Below are 19814 nucleotides of genomic sequence, written 5' to 3' on the forward strand. Positions count from 1 at the left end.
AATACATAATATTCCAACAAAACTTTTCCTCTTTGGATAGATTTTCAGAGGCTTTAAGAGACGTTTTATTCTAAAGGCTTAAGATGGAACAAGAAACATTTCATGCTTCTGCCTTTTGTCCAGCTCCACCGAGAAGTGGAGCATGAGTCAGATAACCAAGAACATCAGTTGTACCTTCTAACGCATCGTTTCCCCAGCAAGAGCTAGCAGTACAGTGCGCTGTGCAGGTCAGGGAAGCCAGCCCACGATTACAAATGGCCACAGATGAGCGACTTGTCCATGAGTTGCATTAACTTTTAGATAATATTGCTTTATGACATAATTCCCTTAAAAATACAGGAACCCTCAAATGTTGCTAAAAGATTAAGTGTGAAGGAAAAGGCAGGCATATAGAGAACATTTTCACAGAATATTTTTTATTACTCTACTTCTCGTACTATGTATGGAAACAGTATGGTTAATTTTTAAGTCCAAGAGAAGAGAGAATTCACAAATAGCATTCACTGACAATGAAACATCCAAATTTCTTAATTTAAAATTAAAAAGTAATTTAACCACAGGCAGCATCAGGCAGATTAGACTCCCATGCTGGACCCCTAAAACACTAGGTTTTCTAGACACTCGAGAGGGCTCTTCTTGCCAGAACTGGTCTCCCTGCTCAGCAGGTTCCAGAGTGGGTCACCACATTGCTCGCTGGACCCCCGACAGCTGCCCGTGGTCCGCTAAGTGACGGAAGACAATACGACTAAGCCTCCAACGCCGCTTCACACCACGGGGACGGGACGTCATAACACACCGATTTCGGATTCTAACAGGGCAGCTATCCCGGGGAAGGGCAGCAATTTCTCCATCGGCCACCTCCTAAGGGAAGTCACAACATTACTACACAGATCACATGCACACAGCTCTTCTATATGCTTAAGTCCATGCATAGAGTGAGGGAACAAAGGGCTAGATTCACTAGTGTAGCCAGTTTGCCCAAAAAACCTTAGACACAGTAGTGAACCTTAACCTCGGGGTAGAAACAAATAGACCAGAAAAATGACAGAAATGTCTGGCATGCTCCCAGTAAAATTTTTTTTTTTTAAGATTTCATTTATTTATTTGACAGACACAGCGAGAGAGGGAACACAAAGCAGGGGGAGTGGGAGAGGGAGAAGCAGGCTTCCCGCAGAGCAGGGAGCCCAATGTGGGGCTCGATCCCAGGACCCTGGGATCACAACCTGAGCGGAAGGCAGATACTCAATGGCTGAGCCACCCAGGCGCCCCTCCCAATACAATTTTTAAAAAGTTTATAGGAATATTGTCACAGATACGCAAGAATCCACAAACTGTTACGTGTAAAGCTCATTCACTTTCAACAGAACAGCTCTGTAATAAGCAACTGGAATACAAACCTGATCAGCACCCCAGGCCCCACCTGTGCCTCCTTTTGGACACTGAACACAGACACTGTTAGCCAGCAGCTCACCTGATTACCAACACCACAGATGAGTTCCTCTTATTTAGATTTTATATAAATCTAACCATACAATAGGCATTCTTTTTTATTCATTTTTCTTTGGCTTCTTTCATTCAATAATATGCTTGAGAGATTCATCCATACTGCTGCATGTGTTGTAATCTGTTCGTTCTCATTGGTGGTGATTTTCACTGTGTGAATATACCATTTTTCATTTATCCATTCTACAGCTGATGGACATCTGGGTGGTTTCCAGTTTTGAACTATTATGAATAGGGAAGCTACATAATTTTTTTTGAATCTTATTTCTATTGAAATATAGTTGAAACATGGTTACATTGGTTTCAGGTGTACAGCACAGTGATTCAACCCGTCTATCCATTATGCTGTACTGACCGCAAGGGTAGCTACCATCTGTCACCACACCACACTGTCACAGTACCACTGACTACATCCCCTGTGCTGCGCCTTTCATCCCTATGACTTATTCATTCCATAATGGGAAGCCTGTACCTCCCACTCCCCTTCACTCCTTGTGCCCATCTCTCCCCTCCAATCCTGGCAACCATCAGTTTCTTCTCTGTATTTATGGGTCTGTTTCTGGTTTTTTTGGGGGTTTTTTTTGTTTCACTCCTTGTGCCCATCTCTCCCCTCCAATCCTGGCAACCATCAGTTTCTTCTCTGTATTTATGGGTCTGTTTCTGGTTTTTTTGGGGGGTTTTTTTGTTTTTTTTTTTTAGATTCCACATGTAAGTGAAATCTTATGGCATTTGTTTTTCTCTTATTTCACTTAGCATAANTTTTAAAGATTTTATTTATTTATTCGACAGAGATAGAGACAGCCAGCGAGAGAGGGAACACAAGCAGGGGGAGTGGGAGAGGAAGAAGCAGGCTCATGGCGGAAGAGCCTGATGTGGGGCTCGATCCCAGAACGCCGGGATCATGCCCTGAGCCAAAGGCAGACGCTTAACCGCTGTGCCACCCAGGCGCCCCCCCCCCAAATCTTCTTTATCCATTTTTTTTATTGATGGACACTTGCGTTGCTTCCATATCTTGGCTATCGTAAAGCTGCAGGAAACACTGGGGTGCATGTGTCTTTGAATTAGTGTTTTTGTTTTCCACAGGTAAATACCCAGTAGTGTAATTACTGAATCATATGGTAGTTCTATGTTCAATTACTTGAGCAGCCTCCATACTGTCTTCCACAGTGCCTATACCAACTTATATTCCCAACACAAAGTTTCTCTTTAATCCACATCCTTGCCCATACTTGTTATTTCTTGTCTTTTTACTTCTAGCCATTCTGACAGGTGTGAGGGTGACATCTTGTAGTTTTGACTGGCATCTCCCTGATGATGAGTGACGTGGAGCATCTTTTCTCGTGTCTGTTGTCCATTTGGATGTCTTCTTCAGAAAAATGTCTATTCAGGTCCTCTGCCAATCTTTTCCCCCCTCTGCCTATTTTTAAATTGGATTATTTGCTTTTTGGGTGTTCAGTTGTAGAAGTTCTTTATAAAACTTGGCTACTGATTTCTTACCATTTCCAATATATCATTTGCAAATTTCTATTCAGTAGATGTCTTTTTACTTTGTTGATGGTTTCCTTTGATGTGCAAAACTTTTATTGTGGTGTTAGTCCCAAGAGTTTATTTGTGCTTTTGTTTCCCTTGCCTGAGGAGACATAGCTAGAAAAATGTTGCTACAGTCAATGTCAAAGAAATTATTGCCTGTATTTTCTTCTAGGAGTTTTATGGTTTCAGGTCTCAAATTTAGGCCTTTAATCCATTTTGAGTTTATTTTTATGTATGATCTAAGTGGTCTAGTTGTATTCTTTTGCATGTAGCTGTCCAGCTTCCCAACTGCATTTATTGAAGAGACTGTCTTTGCCCCCGTTGTACATTGTTGCCTCTTTTCTCGTAGATTAACTCAATTTATTTCTGTGCTCTCTATTCTGTTCCAATGATCTATATGTCTATTTCTGTGCCAGTACTACACTGTTTTGACTATTATTGCTTTGTTGTTATCTTGAAATCTGGCACTGGGATACCTCTAGCTTTGTTCTTTCTCAAGATTACTTTGGCTATCTGGGCTCTTAAGTGGTTCCATAAACATTTTAATATTATTTGTTCTAGTTCTGTGAAAATTGCTGTTGGTATTTTGATAGGGATTGCACTGAATCTGTAGAATGCTTTGGACAGTATGGACATTTTAACAGTATTAATCCTTCCAACCCATGAGCATGGGATATCTCTCCATTTGTTTGTATTGTCTTCAATTTCTTTCATCAGTGTTTTATAGTTTTCAGAGTATACGTCTTTCACCAACCTGGTTAAGTTCATTCCTAAGTATTTTGTTGTTTTTGGTGCAATTGTAAATGACACTGTTTTCTTAATTTCTCTTTCTGCTACTTTGTCATTAGTGTATAGAAATGCAACCAATTTCTGTCTATTAATTTTGTATCCTGCAACTTTACTGAATTCATTTATTATTTCTAATAGTTTTTTGTTGGAGTCTTTAGGGTTTTCTATAGTATCATGTCATCTGCAAATAGTGACAGTTTAACTTCTTCCTTACCAGTTTGGATGTCATCGATTCACTGATTCATTGATTCATTGTCTGAATGCTGTGGCCGGGACTTCCCGTACTATGTAGAATAATGCAGCAAGAGCAGATATCCTTGTCTTGTTTCGGTTCTTACAGGAAAAGCCCTCGGTTTTTCACCACTACATACATTTTGGTTTAAGTCATTTGGAAAATATGTGAACATATTTCTGTTGTCTGCTCCTATGTTTTTTTCTCCAGCTTTACTGAGATATAAGTGACATATAACATCATATAACACACTGTGGTGATCTGATACATGTATACGCTGCAAAATAACTACCACAATAAGGGCTACTGAACATCATCATCCCAAATAATTACTTCTTGTGATGAGAACATTTAACATTTACTCTCTCAGCAACGTTCAAGCATATAATACAGTATTGTTAACTATAAATTCCATTTTATATGTTAGATTCTCAGAACTTACTCATCTTATAGAGAGAAGTTTGTACACTTTGCCCTAGATGCCCCATTTCTCCTACCTCCCAGCCATTGGTAACCACCATTCTAATCTGTTCCTCTGAGCTCAACTTACTCCACGTTCCAAATATAAGTGAAATCAAACAGTATTTGTCTTTCTCTGACTTATTTAACGTAATTCTCCCAAAGTACATTCATGTTATTGCAAAAGGCAAAATACTACTGCATATTGTGTGCGTCTGTGTGTGTCCCACATTTTCTCTGAATAAGTATCACATTCATTTGCTAACACTTAGGTTGCTTCCAGGTCTTGGCTATTGTGAATACTGCTGCTGCGAACATGGAGGTGCAGATATCTGCTTGAATTACTATTTTCATTTTCTTCAGATACTCAGAAGTAGAACTACTGGACCATATGGTAGTTCCATTTTTAACTATTTGAGGAACCTCCAGTTTTCGGTAATTAGTGCACCAATTTACATTCCCACCAACAGTGCACAAGGGTTCCCTTTTCTCCACATCCTCGCCAAAACTAACCTTTGTCTTTTTGATAATAGTCATTCTTTCTAACAGTTATGAGGTGATAGCTCATTGTGGTTTTGACTTNATTAGTGCACCAATTTACATTCCCACCAACAGTGCACAAGGGTTCCCTTTTCTCCACATCCTCGCCAAAACTTAACCTTTGTCTTTTTGATAATAGTCATTCTTTCTAACAGTTATGGATAGCTCATTGTGGTTTTGACTCGCATTTTCCTGATCATAAGTGATACTGAGCATCTTTTCATGTACCTGTTTGGGACATTTGTAGGTCTTCTTTGGAAAAATGTCTATTCAGGTTCTCTGTTCATTTTTCAACTTAAGGGTTTTTGGCTTTTTTTTTTTTGGCTATTGAATTATAGGAACGCCTTATATATTTTGGATATTAGCACAGGTCTTTTGCTGTGCAGAAGCATTTACTTTTATGCAGTCCCACTTATTTTTGCTTTTGTTGCTTGTGCTTTTGGTGTCATAGCTAAACAACCACCGCCAAGACTAATGTCAAGGAGCTTTTCCCTTATGTTTTCTTGTAGAAGATTTACAGTTTCAGGTTTTACTGTTAACTTTTCACACATTTCGAGTTAATTATTGTGAGTGGTGTAAGATAGGGGTCCGATTTCATTCTTTTGCACATGAACATCCAGTTTCCCCACACCATTTATTAAAGCAACTATTCTCTCCCCATTGAGTAGTTTGGGTTCCCTTGTTGAATATTTGTTGACCAATATATGAGTGGGTTTACTCCTGGACTCTTGGTAATCTTCCATTGTTCTAGGTGTCTGTTTTAATGCAGTATCGATCTTGAATATTACAACTTTGTAATAAAGTGTTTTTTTCTGTAAAGATTTTATTTTTAAGTAATCTCAACACCCAATGTGGGGAGTGAACTCATAACCCTGAGATCAAGAGTCATACATTCCACTGACTGAGCCAGCCAGGAGCCCCTATAATAAAGTTTTAAATTAAGAAGTGTGTTGCCCCCAGTTTTGTTCTTTCTCGGAATTGTTTTGGCTATTCAGGGCTCTTTTGTGAATCCATATGAATTTTAGGATTTTTTTTTATTTCTGTGAAAAATACCATTGGAATTTTGATAGCGATTACAAGAAGTCTATAAATAGCTTTGTGTAGTATGGGCATTTCCTTTTCAAGACTTATTTATTTTATTTTATTTTTATTTATTTATTTTTTAAAAGATTTTATTTATTTAGTTGACAGAGACAGCCAGCGAGAGAGGGAACACAAGCAGGGGGAGTGGGAGAGGAAGAAGCAGGCTCATAGCAGAGGAGCCTGATGTGGGGCTCGACCCCATAAAGCCGGGATCACGCCCTGAGCCGAAGGCAGACGCCTAACGACTGCGCCACCCAGGCGCCCCAAGACTTATTTATTTTAGAGAGAGAGAGGAAGGGCAGAGGGCGGAGCCTGCCACGGGGCTCGATCTCACAACTCTGAGATCATGACCTGAGTTGAAAGAGTCAGACACTAAACTGACTAAGCCACCCAGGTGCCCCAAGTATGGACATTTTAACAATATTAATTCTTCTGATCCATGAACACAGGACATTTTTTTGTTTCTGTCTTCTTCAATTTCTTTCATCAATGCCTTATAGTTTTCAGCATACAGATCTTTCCCCTCCTTAATTTTATTCCTAAGTATTGTACTGATTTTGATGCTATTGTACATGGGACTGTGTAATTTCTTTTTCATACATTTTGTTGCTAGGCTATACAAACACAACTGATTTTTGTATCCTTCAACTTTACTGAATTCATTGATCAGTTCTAACAGTATCTGGTACAGTCCTTAGGATTTTCCATGCATAAGATCACATCTGCAAACAAAGACAGTTTTACCTCTTCATTTCTTTTTTTCCCCCCACACCTGATGTAGGACTTGAACTCATGACCGGAGAACAAGTGCTCATTCTCCACCAACTAGCCAGCCAGGCGCCCCACTTCTTTGTTTCTGATTTGAATGCCTTTTAAAAAATTTTTCTTGCCAGAGTACTGGGCTGAATAAAAGAACCAAGAGTGGGCACCCTTTTCCTGTTCCTGATCTTAGGTGAAAAGCTTTCAACCTTTCACCACTGAGTGTAATGTTAGCTATGGGCTTATTATTTTGTTACACATTTCTTCTACACCCAATTTCTTGAGAGCTTTTATCATGAAATAATGTTGAATTTTGTCAAATGCTTTTCTGCACCTGTTGAGATGACCATATGATTTTTATATTTCATTCTATTAATGTGGTATACTATATTTGTTGGTTTGCATATATTGAACCATCCCTGCATCCCAGGGATAGATCCCATTTGATCATGGTGGATGATACTGTTAATATGCTACTGAATATGATTTGCTAGTATTTTGTTGAAAATTTTTGCATCTATATTCTTCAGGGATATTGGCCTATAGTTTCTTTTCTTTTTCTTTCTTTCTTTCTTTCCTTCTTTTTTTTTTTTTAGAGGGAGAGAGGGAAAGGGGGAGAGAGAGGGAGAGAGAGGGAAGGAGGGAGGGAGGGAGGGAGGGAGGGAAGGAAGGAAGGAAGGAAGGAAGGAAGGAAGGAAGGAAGGAAGGAAGGAAGAGAATCTTAAGCAGACTCCTCACCCAGCACAGAGCCCGATGAAGGGCTCGATCTCACAAACCTGAGATCATGATCTCAGCTGAAATCAAGAGTCAGAAGCTTAACCAAATAAGCCACCTAGGCACCCCTGTAGTTTCTTATGGTGTTCTTATCTGGCTACAGAAGCTTGCATTAAGGATCTCTCAGTAGAGATTTATTTTTGTATATGTGCATATTAATGTGTGTGATTATATTCACTTCGATATGACAAGTATGACTGACCCTGTGCTAGACTGTGAGAAAGCACAGTAATTAACATATTAAAAGTGCATAAGTTAAATAAGAAAATGCATATATGAAAGCCACTAAATTAAACAAACTATAAGCATTAAATATTTTCTTGGCACTTTATTCTTTTTGGTGTAATTGTAAATGGGATTGTTAATTTCTCTTTTTGCTACTTCATTATTAATATATGGAAATGTAATACGTTTCTGTATATTAATTTTTTGTCTTGCACCTTTATTAAAATCATTTATCAGTTGTTAATTGTTCTTTGATGGAGTCATTTGGGTTTTCTTTTTCTTTTTTTAAGATTTTATTTATCTTAGAAAGAGAGCACACATGCACGCATGCACTCCTCCTTGGGGGAGGGGGAGAGGGAATCTCTCAAACAGACTGTGCTGAGAGTGGAGCCTGACACAGGGCTAGATCTCATGATCCTGAGATCATGAACTGAGCTGAAATCAAGAGTCGGATGCTTAACCAACTGAGCCACCCAGGTGCTCCTGGGTTTTCTCTATATAGTATCAGGTCATCTGTAAACAGTGACAGTTTTACTTCTTTACCAATTTTGATGCCTTTTCTTTCTTTTCCTTGTGTGACTGCTGCAGTTAAGAGTTCCAGTACTATGTTGAAGAGAAGTAGTGAAAGTGGACATCTTTGTCTTGTTTCCTAACTTAGTGGAAAAGCTTTCAATTTTTCACCACTGAGTGTGACAATGGCTGTAGATTTTTCATATATGACTTTCATTGAGGTATGTTCTCTCTAAATCCACTTTGTTGACTTTTATCACGAATGGCTGTTGTATTTTGTCAAATTCATCTACTGAGATGATCATATGGTTTTTATCCTTTCTTGTTAGTTTGAGTATCATGTTGACTGATTTGCCAAAAGTGAACCACTCCTGTATCCCTGAAATAAATCCCTTTGACCATGGTGAATGACCCTTTATTGTTGACATTGCTTTGCTAATTTTTTTTAAGTATTCGTTTTTTTAAAGATTTTATTTATTGGACAGACAGCNAAATAAATCCCTTTGACCATGGTGAATGACCCTTTATTGTTGACATTGCTTTGCTAATTTTTTTTAAGTATTCGTTTTTTTAAAGATTTTATTTATTGGACAGACAGCGAGAGAGGGAACACAAGCAGGGGGAGTTGGAGAGGGAGAAGCAGGCTCCCCACTGAGCAGGGAGCCTGACACGGGGCTTGATCCCAGGACCCTGGGATCATGACCTGAGCCAGAGGTAGATGTTTAATGACTGAGCCTCCCAGAGGCCCCGTAATTTTATTTTTTTAACCTATGTTCATCAGAGATTTAGGCCTGTGGTTTTCTTTTTTTGTAGTATCTCTGCCTGGTTTTTGTATCGGGTAATGGGGGCTATGTAGAATGAATCTGGAAGTTTCCCTTCCTCTTTTAATTACTGGAATAGTTTGAGAAGAATACATATTAACTCTTCTTTAAATATTTTGTAGAATTCACCTGTGAAGACATCTGGTCCTGGAATTTTGTTTGTTGGGAGTTTCTTGATTACCAATTCAACTTCATTACACTAGTAATAGGTCTGTTCAAATTTTCTATCTCTTACAGATTCGGTTGTTGGAAATTACAGGTTTCTAAGAATTCATCCATTTCTTCTAGGTTGTCCAATTTGTTGGCATATAATTTTTCAAATATTCTCTTGTAATCAACTGTATTTCTGTAATGTTAGTTGTTATTTCCTCTCTTTAATTTCTGATTTCATTCCTTACTTTTTCTTGGTAAGTTGGGCTAAATGTTTGTCAATTTTGTTTATCTTTCCAAAGAACTCAGCTCTATCATTGATCTTTTCTATTGTTTTTTTTTTCACGTCTATTTCATTTATTTCTGTTCTGATCTTCATTATTTCCTTCCATCTACTAGCTTTGAGATTTGTTCTTTTTCTGGCTCCTCTAAGTGTTAGGTTGTTTATTTGAGATTTTTCTTGTTTCTTGGGGTAGAAACAAGCCTGTATGACTCTAAATGAGCCTGCAGGACTCTAAACTTCCCTCTTAGAAAGGCCTTTGCTGTGTCCTAAAGATTTTGGACTTCACGGTTTTCATTTTCATTTGTCTCCATGTATTTTATTTTCTGTTTTTTTCCTGATTCATTTGTTGCTTAGCATCATGTTGTTTATCCTCCAAGTGTTTTTTTTTTTTCTTGTAATTTATTTCTAGTTTCATACTGTTATGGTCAGAAAAGATGTCTGATATGATTTCAATCCTCTTATATACATTGAGACTTGTTTTATGACCTTACATGTGATCTATCCTAGAGAATGTTCCCTGTGTACTTGAAAAGAATGTGTATTCTGCTGTTTTTGGATAGAATGTCTATATATGTATCTGTAGATCTGTCTGGTCTAATGTGTCTTTCAAAGCCACGGCTTCCTTATTGATTTTCTTTCTGGATGGTCTACCACTGAGGTAAATGAGGTGTTAAAGCTCCCTACCATTTTGTTTTACTGTCAATCTCTCCCTTTGTATCTATTAATATTTGCTTTATGTATTTAGGTGCTCCTATGTTGGGTGCAGAGATATTTACAATTACTATATCCTCTTGTTGGATCGATTCCTTTATCACTATATAATGCCCTTGTCTCTTGCTACAGTCTCTGTTCTAAAGTCTTATTTTTTTTTTTTTTTAAGTTTTGGACATACGAACACATTTAATTACCTGCTACACCATCCTGATGGAAATATGTGGGAAATAGATGGAAACAAGGTTCATAAACTTAGGAAACAGGCAGGCATTTTTAGATCACTTAAGGTTTAGAAATTTACCAGACTATTTTTTAATATTTAAAATAAAACTTTTTTACCACAATAAACAAAACGATGTATTAAAACTAACTTCCAGGGGCACCTGGCTGGTTCAGTTAGTGGAGTATGTGACGCTTGACCGCAGGGTCGTGAATTTGAGCCCCACACTGGGTGTAAAGATTATTTAAATAAAAACTTTAAAATAAAAAGCTGACTTCCAGAAATGCCCAAATTAATATTATTATTATTATTTTTTAAAGATTTTATTTATTGGACACACAGCGAGAGAGGGAACACCAGCAGGGGGAGTGGGAGAGGGAGGAGCAGGCTTTCGCGCAGAGCAGGGAGCCCGATGCAGGGCTCGATCCTAGGACCCTGGGATCAGCCTTGAGCCAAAGGCAGACGCTTAATGACTGAGCCACCCAGGTGCCCCCCAAATTATTTTTTTAAACATAATCTAAGTTTCTTTTCACATTTCTTTAAATGTCAAGTTTTCTTTGGCAAATTTATCCAAAATACTAAATTTTAAATTTTAGAGCTTATTTTACAGCGATATAACAGAGTGCCTTAAACTGATGTTCATCAAGATACCTTTCTCTCAGTCCTAATTGTTTTTACCTTCCTTTTAAAATGTATTATCTTTTAAGTTGTCATTCCCAGGAATACTGGAGAAAAATATTATGAATTAAACACCCATAAAGTCTTCTTCGTTTCTGTTATAGTCTAGGAATTTATCATCTAATGCACAGTGGTCTGTCAACTGAGTAAGGCTGGGTTTCTCCTCAGACATAGCTGATGCAACGCATAAAGCAACAGCAGCCTGAGACAGGTCAGTCTTCGATCTGTACATTTTGACCGGTTTTAGCCTCCGAAGAAAGTGTATTCTTTCTCCTCAATCTTTTCACCAATTTTGCTTTTTCTTAATCCTCGTTTGGGAAGATCTTCACTTACAAAGCCACTGTGGAGATCACTGCATGCCTCAGTACCAAGTGATTCAGATTCACATGCACTGATATTCTTTTTTTTTTTTTTTTTTTNNTTTTTTTTTTTTTTTTTTTTTTAAGATTTATTTTCAAGTAGTCTCTACACCTGACCTGGGGCTCGAACTTACAACCCTGAGATCAAAAGTTCCATGCTCTATCAACTGACCTAGCCAGGCGCCCCTGCACTGACATTCTTGAAAGTATTTTTCAAATATGTACTTTCTTCAAATTTACTGTCTGAATTTTCCTGAAATACCAAATAGTTTTCTTCTGTTGAAGATGCTGGTGTCTCTGGAAAAATCTGATCGTTTTCTTCATTACTACTTTAAGACNGCTCATAGCAGAAGAGCCTGATGTGGGGCTCGATCCCACAATGCCAGGATCACGCCCTGAGCCGAAGGCAGACGCTTAACCGCTGTGCCACCCAGGCGCCCCTTGAAGGTATTTTTCAAATATGTACTTTCTTCAAATTTACTGTCTGAATTTTCCTGAAATACCAAACAGTTTTCTTCTGTTGAAGATGCTGGTGTCTCTGGAAAAATCTAATCGTTTTCTTCATTACTACTTTAAGACGTTTTACCACACTGCAACAGGAATTAAATGAAGATCCAGTTTTCCTTAATCATTCTCTAAGTGTTGCATTTATAGCTTGCTTTCCTGAACTGCTTGTACGGGGAGATGGTGGATCGGCACAGGTCTGCGGAGTGCTAGGTAAAATCACGGCTGAGTCGGATGGGCTTTCCAGCTTGAGAAAGAAACTTTGGTTTACCTCTCCCTCTGCCATCCCCAGAGTGCAGAAAACACGCCTAAGGTACTGTTAGCCTGGCTTTCTTTGTTTTTCACTTCTATTTGCATGGTATGTTTTTCCNCGGATGGGCTTTCCAGCTTGAGAAAGAAACTTTGGTTTACCTCTCCCTCTGCCATCCCCAGAGTGCAGAAAACACGCCTAAGGTACTGTTAGCCTGGCTTTCTTTGTTTTTCACTTCTATTTGCATGGTATATGTTTTTCTATCCCATCACTTTCAGTTTGTATATATCTTCAGGTATTGAAGTGAGTCTCTTGTAGGCAGCATGTAGATGGGTCTTACTTTTTTATCCATTCTAGTCACTCTATGTCTTTTGATTAGAGCATTTAGTCCTTCACATTTAAGTAATTACTGATAGATATGCACTCATTACCGGTTTGTTAATTGTGTCCTTATTGTGTTTGTCTTTTTTCTTCTCTTGCTCTCTTCCCTTGGGGTTTGATATTTTCTTTAGTGTTATGCTTGGATTTATTTTTTGTCTATCTACTTTAATTTCTTCATTTGTGGTTACTACTGGGTTATATAATAACATCTTGACTGTAGTTTAAGTTTGAACTGAAAGCACTAAATTCCCACCTTCCATGTTTTACGTATATGATGTCATATTTTACACCTTATTTTGTGCATCCTTAGACTAATTTTCATAGACAAAACTGATTTTAGTACTTTACTTTTTAGGTTTTAACCCCATATTGGCTTCATAAGTGAATAACCTACTACTTTCAGTATGTTTGCCAATTTAACCAACAAGGTAAAAAATCTATACTCTGAAAACTGTAAGACATTGATGAAAGAAATTGAAGACAACACAAAAAATGGAAAGATACTGCATGGTCACGGAAAATTATTATTATTAAAATGTCCATATTACCCAAAGTAATCTAGATTAAGTGGAATCCCTATCAAAATGCCAACAGCATTTTTCATAGAACTATAACAAATTTGTTTGGAACCACAGAAATCCCTGAATAGCCAAAGCAATCCTGAGAAACAACAAAGCTAGAGGTATCCCAATCCCAGATTTCAAGATATACCACAAAGCTATAATAATCAAAACAGTATGGTACTGGCACAAAAACAGACACAGGAGGTCAATGGAATAGGAAGCCCAGAAATAAATCTATGCTTTTATAGTCAATTAATCTATGACAAAAGAGGCAAGAATGTACAATGAGGAAAAGACAGTCTTTTCAACAAATGGTGTTGGGAAAACTGGACACCATAGTGCGTGCTGTGAAAAGCCTGTACGGTTGTTAGAAATGTGACATAAGTTTGATTTGTACACTACTGGGTAGGCGACAGAGTCAGGATCAGTTCCTACAACTTACAGAGTCTCTGAAAGGCTCCCGCTGGTTCTCATACCAGAGCCAATTCTTCTGGGGGTCTTCATCAATACTTCCTCCACAACATCTTGTTTCTCGGGGCCACCTCTTTACTACTCCCTAAATATAGGCAAGTAGCTTAATGCTATACGGTAAAAGCCCTAACACAGTAGTTCAGAGCACTCAGTTTTCTGCTGATCTGGCTGATCTAGACAAGATTTAAAAGAATTCACAGCAATGAATGGCCTGTATATTATTCAGCCAGCTTCTGTAAGTGGTTTTTTATATGACTCTGAGCCTTTGATAGTCTGACTACCCTTGAGTTTGAGTTACAGTCCTTGATAAGACTCTTTTGCTTTGTTTCTTTAAAGGTTTACTGATTTGAGAGACAGGAGAGGAGCAGGAAGAGGGACAGAGAGAATCCTGAAGCAGATTCCCCGCTGAGTGCAGGTGAAATCATGACCTGAGCTGAAATCAGGAGTCCGCGGCTTAACTGACTGAGGCACCCAGGCGCCCCGGTAAGATTCCTGAATGCAAGTATTCTATGTCACCAGATAGGTGCAAGACCTTATGCTTCAGGAAGCCAGATAGGGTTGACATCCTCTTACTCAAGTTAAGGAGTACAAGAAAGGAAACCTAGATGGAAAGCCACCTTAGCAGACAGAGGTGGACAAAGGTCAGAGAGGCAGGCTAGGAACTGTTGGGGGAGGAATACTGTAGGCCACCTAGGAGACATGTGGCCAGCCTCACGGGTCAGCACAGCCTCCCAATGCCTTGACAGTTGAAAGAGTGGGAAGAGGTGGGGGAGACAGAGATCTTAGGTCAAAATAACTGACCAATTTGTGTGGTTACCAGGCACCATTACTTTCTGAGGGCCATCCAATGAAACAGTTAAAAAGCTAGTTGGGAATGAATAGTTCTCTTTATTCTGGAACTCACTAAAATCACTTCAAAGGTATGAATTTATGTTGACTAGGAGACTTTGATCATATTCTCCAGAAATTAAATTATTACTAGGTCACAGCGGTATCAATAGTGCTCTGATTGGAGAATGATCTTGCGGTAGACAGGGGCATCTGAATTAGCTCACCTGAAGGTCTTTTGGCAAAAGGGTATTCTTCCTGAGTGAATTGATCCGCAGCCTCTCATCTGCATATTCATAGGCCATTTTTCGTCTCTTCACATCACGCAACATTTTCCAGTCTACATAATAACCTCGAACTTGGCCTGAAGCTGATGAAGGAACCATCTAAAAGACAAGGAACAAGGTGAAGGATTGTCAGACCTAGGCTCTGCCAGTGTCTTCCATCCTGTGATCCCTTCTATTGACTATTTATGACCTAATAGTTCTTTTTCTAATAATTTTGGATCACTTTAATAGCTTAAATAGACTTAACTTAAAATAAATAACTTCTACAAATGTACATTAATCCAAAATGGTGATAATTAATAATGCCAATAAGGTGTGTTGGAGAGTGAAAAATTTTCTTAGTTTTAATATAATTCTGTTCGCCTTTCACTTAGGCTAATAATTACATGGTTCAAAAACCAAATAAGAATAAAAAGAAACACAGTGTAGATTCCCTCCCACCTCATCCCTTACCTACCTAATGACCACCCCTCTACCTCCAGAGGTATCCACCATTACTGGATCCTGTGTATCCTTCCAGACATCTTTGTCTATACAAAGACATATACATACTCCCTCTCCTATATTTCATGCCCTCCCCTTTTTCTCATTAACAACATATCTTGGAGAGCTTTCATATCCATGTTAAAAAGTTTCTCCATTTTCTTTAGGTTGCATATTCCACTGTCCATACAGTGGACTTGACAAGGTTCAGGGCACACGACCTCAAAATATGGCACCTTGACATTACTGACTACTTAAAGCACAAGGAATTTGAGAAACAGCAGATGCAGGAAAGACTTGCAGACCTCTCCCTGAAGCAGGTGGTAAGACCCTCAGGTGAGTGATGCCCTCCCTATACTTTGCGGGGGGGGGGAAGGTTGGGGGGAATGGGCACCCTTATTGAAGATGGAGGGACACCAAGAGGAATTTGAAAGAACAGGCCTTGCTGTTCGTGTAGTTCACCACACTTAGCTGGCACTCCTATCACACTTCCCCACAACTTCCCACTTCACCAGACCTCGCATAAATACTCAGATTTAACCCTTTGGTCATCACTTCCTTAAAAAGGCTCATGTATCTCATAAAACTTACACATTTGTATGCTTTTCTCCTGTTCATGTCTTTTGTTACAGGGGCCCCAGCTGAGAACTTAGAAGAACAGAAGGAAATGATTTTTTCCTTCTCATGGATGCATCATTTATTTAATCTGAGACCTCCTGGTGAACAGTGAGATCACACCTACCATTTATCGTCACAAACAATGGTGCACTGAGTAACCCCCTACATAAATTATTTCACCTGCATTCCTACAGATCAGCAAGGTATGTTCTTGCACGCAGAACTGCTGGGGTAAAGGGTACTTTGAAATTATCACTGGCCTAATATTTCTTAGCACCAGTGGTCTAGTAATAAGACAGTACGTTTCTCACTGTCACATGTTTACTTGGTAAAAAGAAACCACAGGCCCAAAATGGCATCACTTGGGCTGGGTCCTCAAACAAGAGCTTGATACCTAATCTACTCGCAGTTTCAACCTCCCCAGAAAAAGTCTTAACTGATTAGTCAGGAATTTTCTGATGGGTGCCAATTCATGCCCCATCCCCCCAAAGAAAGGTGAGGCCATCTGCATAAGACCTCCTGCTCTTCCCCGCCCAGGGAAAGTGATCTTGCCTGGAAACAACCCTTTTCTTTAGCTAATGATTTTCTTGCCCCACCTTCCTTCCTATATAAAAAAACCAAAAACAAACAAAAAAAAAACTCTCATTTTTTTACACATCCTTAGAGCTCCTTTCTACTTGCTGCTGCCTGATCATAAATCAATTAATTAAGCCAAATTTACTTGGTTAAATCCTGTTTTTTAACAGATTTCGCTGTAGCGCGGGGCTATGAATTGAACTTCTGATGGCATTCGGGGACAATGAGAAACACAGGCATGGCACCCTGTGAACCCTTTTGAGTTCAGTCCTTCTTGCCATTTCTGAGGGCCACTGCTAAGCCCCCCTAGGTTTCAGCTTTGCTTCTCTTGCACTGGAGATACTGATCTAATTGGCTTTCTAGTCCGGGGTTAACGGGTCCATCTAGACTGATGGGGATCCTAACAGAGCGCCTGTCCTTCTCACTTGGTTTATTCTGCAATTCCACATTGGGATCCCTTCCCCTGTTCCAGCCTGCGTTCCCCACCTACTGGGTTTGCTGGTTTAGTCCCTTTCCCACTTCCTGTCTGCAGTCTCCCTGAATGGAGGCTGCTGACTTAGTCCATGATGGCGCACCCGGTCTTCCGTTGGCCAGTCTGCAGTGACGTGTTTTCATCAGTGCTGGTGGTGAGCACTGTTTGTTTACCTTGTTCTGTGTACATAAAGGCTATAGCTAACAGGGATCCTGGAGACCAAAAAGCTGCAAAAAATTGGTGGGCACAGGTCAAGCGAATGAGAGCGGTTAGAGTGCTTGCCATCTAACTTGAAGACTCCCGTGTTAGGGGTAAGTTGGTCATGGAAAGGGTTAGATAGACAGCGGGTCACCAGCCAACCTCAAGAAACTCCCATGCAATGAGATACAATGTGAAACAACACAGTTCCCCACCCGGAAGCACACCCCTCCTACACAGCAGACTGGCTCTGAGAGACCCAAGGCTTAGCTGAAGCAGTTAATGTGCACACAAACACCAAAACAGACCAACACTGGGTAAAGGTTTTCCTTTCTTCTTGTTCTCTGTCCTAAGAGTTTGGCTTTGTGACCAGCAAGAATATTCTCTGTGGTCTCCACCATCCGGAGGGTGCACATACTGGGGTGCACATCTATGGCCAGTTGAACAGACTGGGGACCTGGGACACACACTTACAAGCAGAGCTCTCTTTGTCTGGCAGTGCCGGCTCTCAGGAGAGTTTGTCCTAAGCGGTCCCAGCCCATAATGGGCCTTTGTCATCTCAACCTTCGTTGCTTGTTAGCTCTAGAAAATCCAATTCCAGACTACCTGCCTGGGATCGCAGATTAGGGGGTTTGTGACTAAAGGTGATTCATGTTTGTGGGAGACTGGAGACCGTGAACACACGTCATTCTTATCACCTATGCAACGAAGTCTTTGCTTTCTTAGACTATTCTTTGGAGTAAACTTTTGGATCAAGGGGGCTGCATTATCTACACCCTCTGGATGCCTCTTGTCTTTGGGTAAACCATAAAAAGGCTTATTGGTATGAGTCGATATTAAATTGAATGAGACCCTACTTGTCAATGGACAGACGATAGACCCTTTAAATTGGATATATTATGAAAAAAAAATTCTTTAGAAAGAGCTCTCAAATGCCTTATTAGTATAATGGCTGGCCCCAGGGACTCCTTTGACAAGCTAAAAGAACAAAAATTACACTTAAGACAAATAAGGTCCACATCCAATGAAAATCCCCCTCCTTAAAAACCAGCCCCATCCGCCTGTTTTAACTTCCCCTTCCCTACAAAATTTACAGAGAGCACTCAGCTTAATCGCTTGGTTCAAAGTATACAGGCTACTCCTGTAAATGCCAAAAGCCAGACAGTGAATTTAGCAGAATCACTGGGAACAAACTGCTGGGTTTGCTTTACCATAACCAATCCCTCCCAGCTGCGTGCACTTTCACGCAATGATCTTTGTAGATATATCCTAGATACCTCCTCCTCCAGCAAAGAATTCATGTCCCCTGAAAAGCAGCACACTTTTTAAGGTATAAAGCTAATACTTTATACTAATAGAAGGTTAACAGACACCAAGGTTGAACTGTATAACCAGAAAGTAAGTCTCGGTTGAATGACTTTATTTTATACAGATTTTACAAAGACAGAAATCTTTTGGTTCTCATTTTAGTTAAAAATCTGCCTAATAAGAAGAAACAAATCTAGTTAAAAAGGTGGGCCGGTTCTTTGATATTCAGGTTATAATCCAGTTTTTTGTCTTAAGAATCTCTACAAAACCAGAAAGAAACTCTAGAAACAAGTCAAAAGCCGTCTATCTTTACCAATGCCCAAACCTCCCCTATTCCTCTCAAAATGTGCATATTATAAAAGATGAAGCAAATGCAAAACTTCAGGGAGAAGTTTCTCATCCCCCGCCCCCACCCCATACAGAGAGGTATTTGGAAATCAGGCCTGTATGTCCTCTCCACAAATACTAGTAAAAACAAATGCTATAAATTTTTGTTTACATCTTGTCTATTTGTGTCCATATATGTTGTAAATATGAGATATTTTCTCTACCTCCACAAGGTCCTGCTAAAATTAATTAGTAAGAGAACTCTACTTAGCTGGTTTGAAGGCAAGTGTTTGTAAAATTCAGGCATTCTAAAACTCTCAGAAAGAGAGAAACTAAACCAAATGTTTTTCAAGTTCATGTGATATGAAAAAATATTTGAAGTGAAAACTAGTTTAAAACAGACAAGTCTTTCAAGGTATCAATATTAAATACAAAACTTTATTCTACCTAAGTTATCTCTTAAACATCTGCCCACCAAAAAATAATACCTTAGGATAATGACTTTGTCTAATGTTTAATAAAGTTTTGGTAGATAATCTAAACTTAATTATTTAACAAATAGATTAAATAAATAAAAAGTTTGAGCTAAATTTTTAAAATAGTGTCTCCAAATNAGGATAATGACTTTGTCTAATGTTTAATAAAGTTTTGGTAGATAATCTAAACTTAATTATTTAACAAATAGATTAAATAAATAAAAAGTTTGAGCTAAATTTTTAAAATAGTGTCTCCAAACCTTTTGGGTCACTTGAAACCTTAAAGTTTTCCTAAGTTAAATAATGAGGTAAGTTAAATTCATTAAATATCTAGATCACTTCCAAATAAGACAAAATACTAAAACGTTAATTATTAAACACAGATTTATCTACTTTTGGATTCTTTTTTTTTTTTAAGATTTTATTTATTTATTTGACAGAGA

General features: G+C 38.9%; 1 protein-coding gene and 1 pseudogene across 2 annotated transcripts in view; both read right to left on the minus strand.

The window, feature by feature from the left end:
- Positions 1 to 392: 392 nt before the first annotated feature.
- Positions 393 to 19814, minus strand: part of MRPS14 (mitochondrial ribosomal protein S14) — a 27523-nt gene continuing 8101 nt past the window's right edge. The window contains exons 2-3 of one of the 2 annotated variants that reach the window (XM_002928042.4): positions 14854 to 15012; positions 393 to 861 (exon numbers count right to left, since the gene is read on the minus strand). In XM_002928042.4, the coding sequence (XP_002928088.1) occupies positions 679 to 861; positions 14854 to 15012 (342 nt within the window). In that variant the 3' untranslated portion in view covers positions 393 to 678. The remainder of the gene's footprint in view (positions 862 to 14853; positions 15013 to 19814) is intronic. The other variant, XM_019808812.2, reaches the window with a different exon arrangement.
- On the minus strand, positions 11019 to 13318 carry LOC105241527 (annotated as a pseudogene).

Source organism: Ailuropoda melanoleuca, chromosome 8, assembly GCF_002007445.2.
Source record: "Ailuropoda melanoleuca isolate Jingjing chromosome 8, ASM200744v2, whole genome shotgun sequence".
Taxonomy (NCBI): Eukaryota; Metazoa; Chordata; class Mammalia; order Carnivora; family Ursidae; genus Ailuropoda; species Ailuropoda melanoleuca.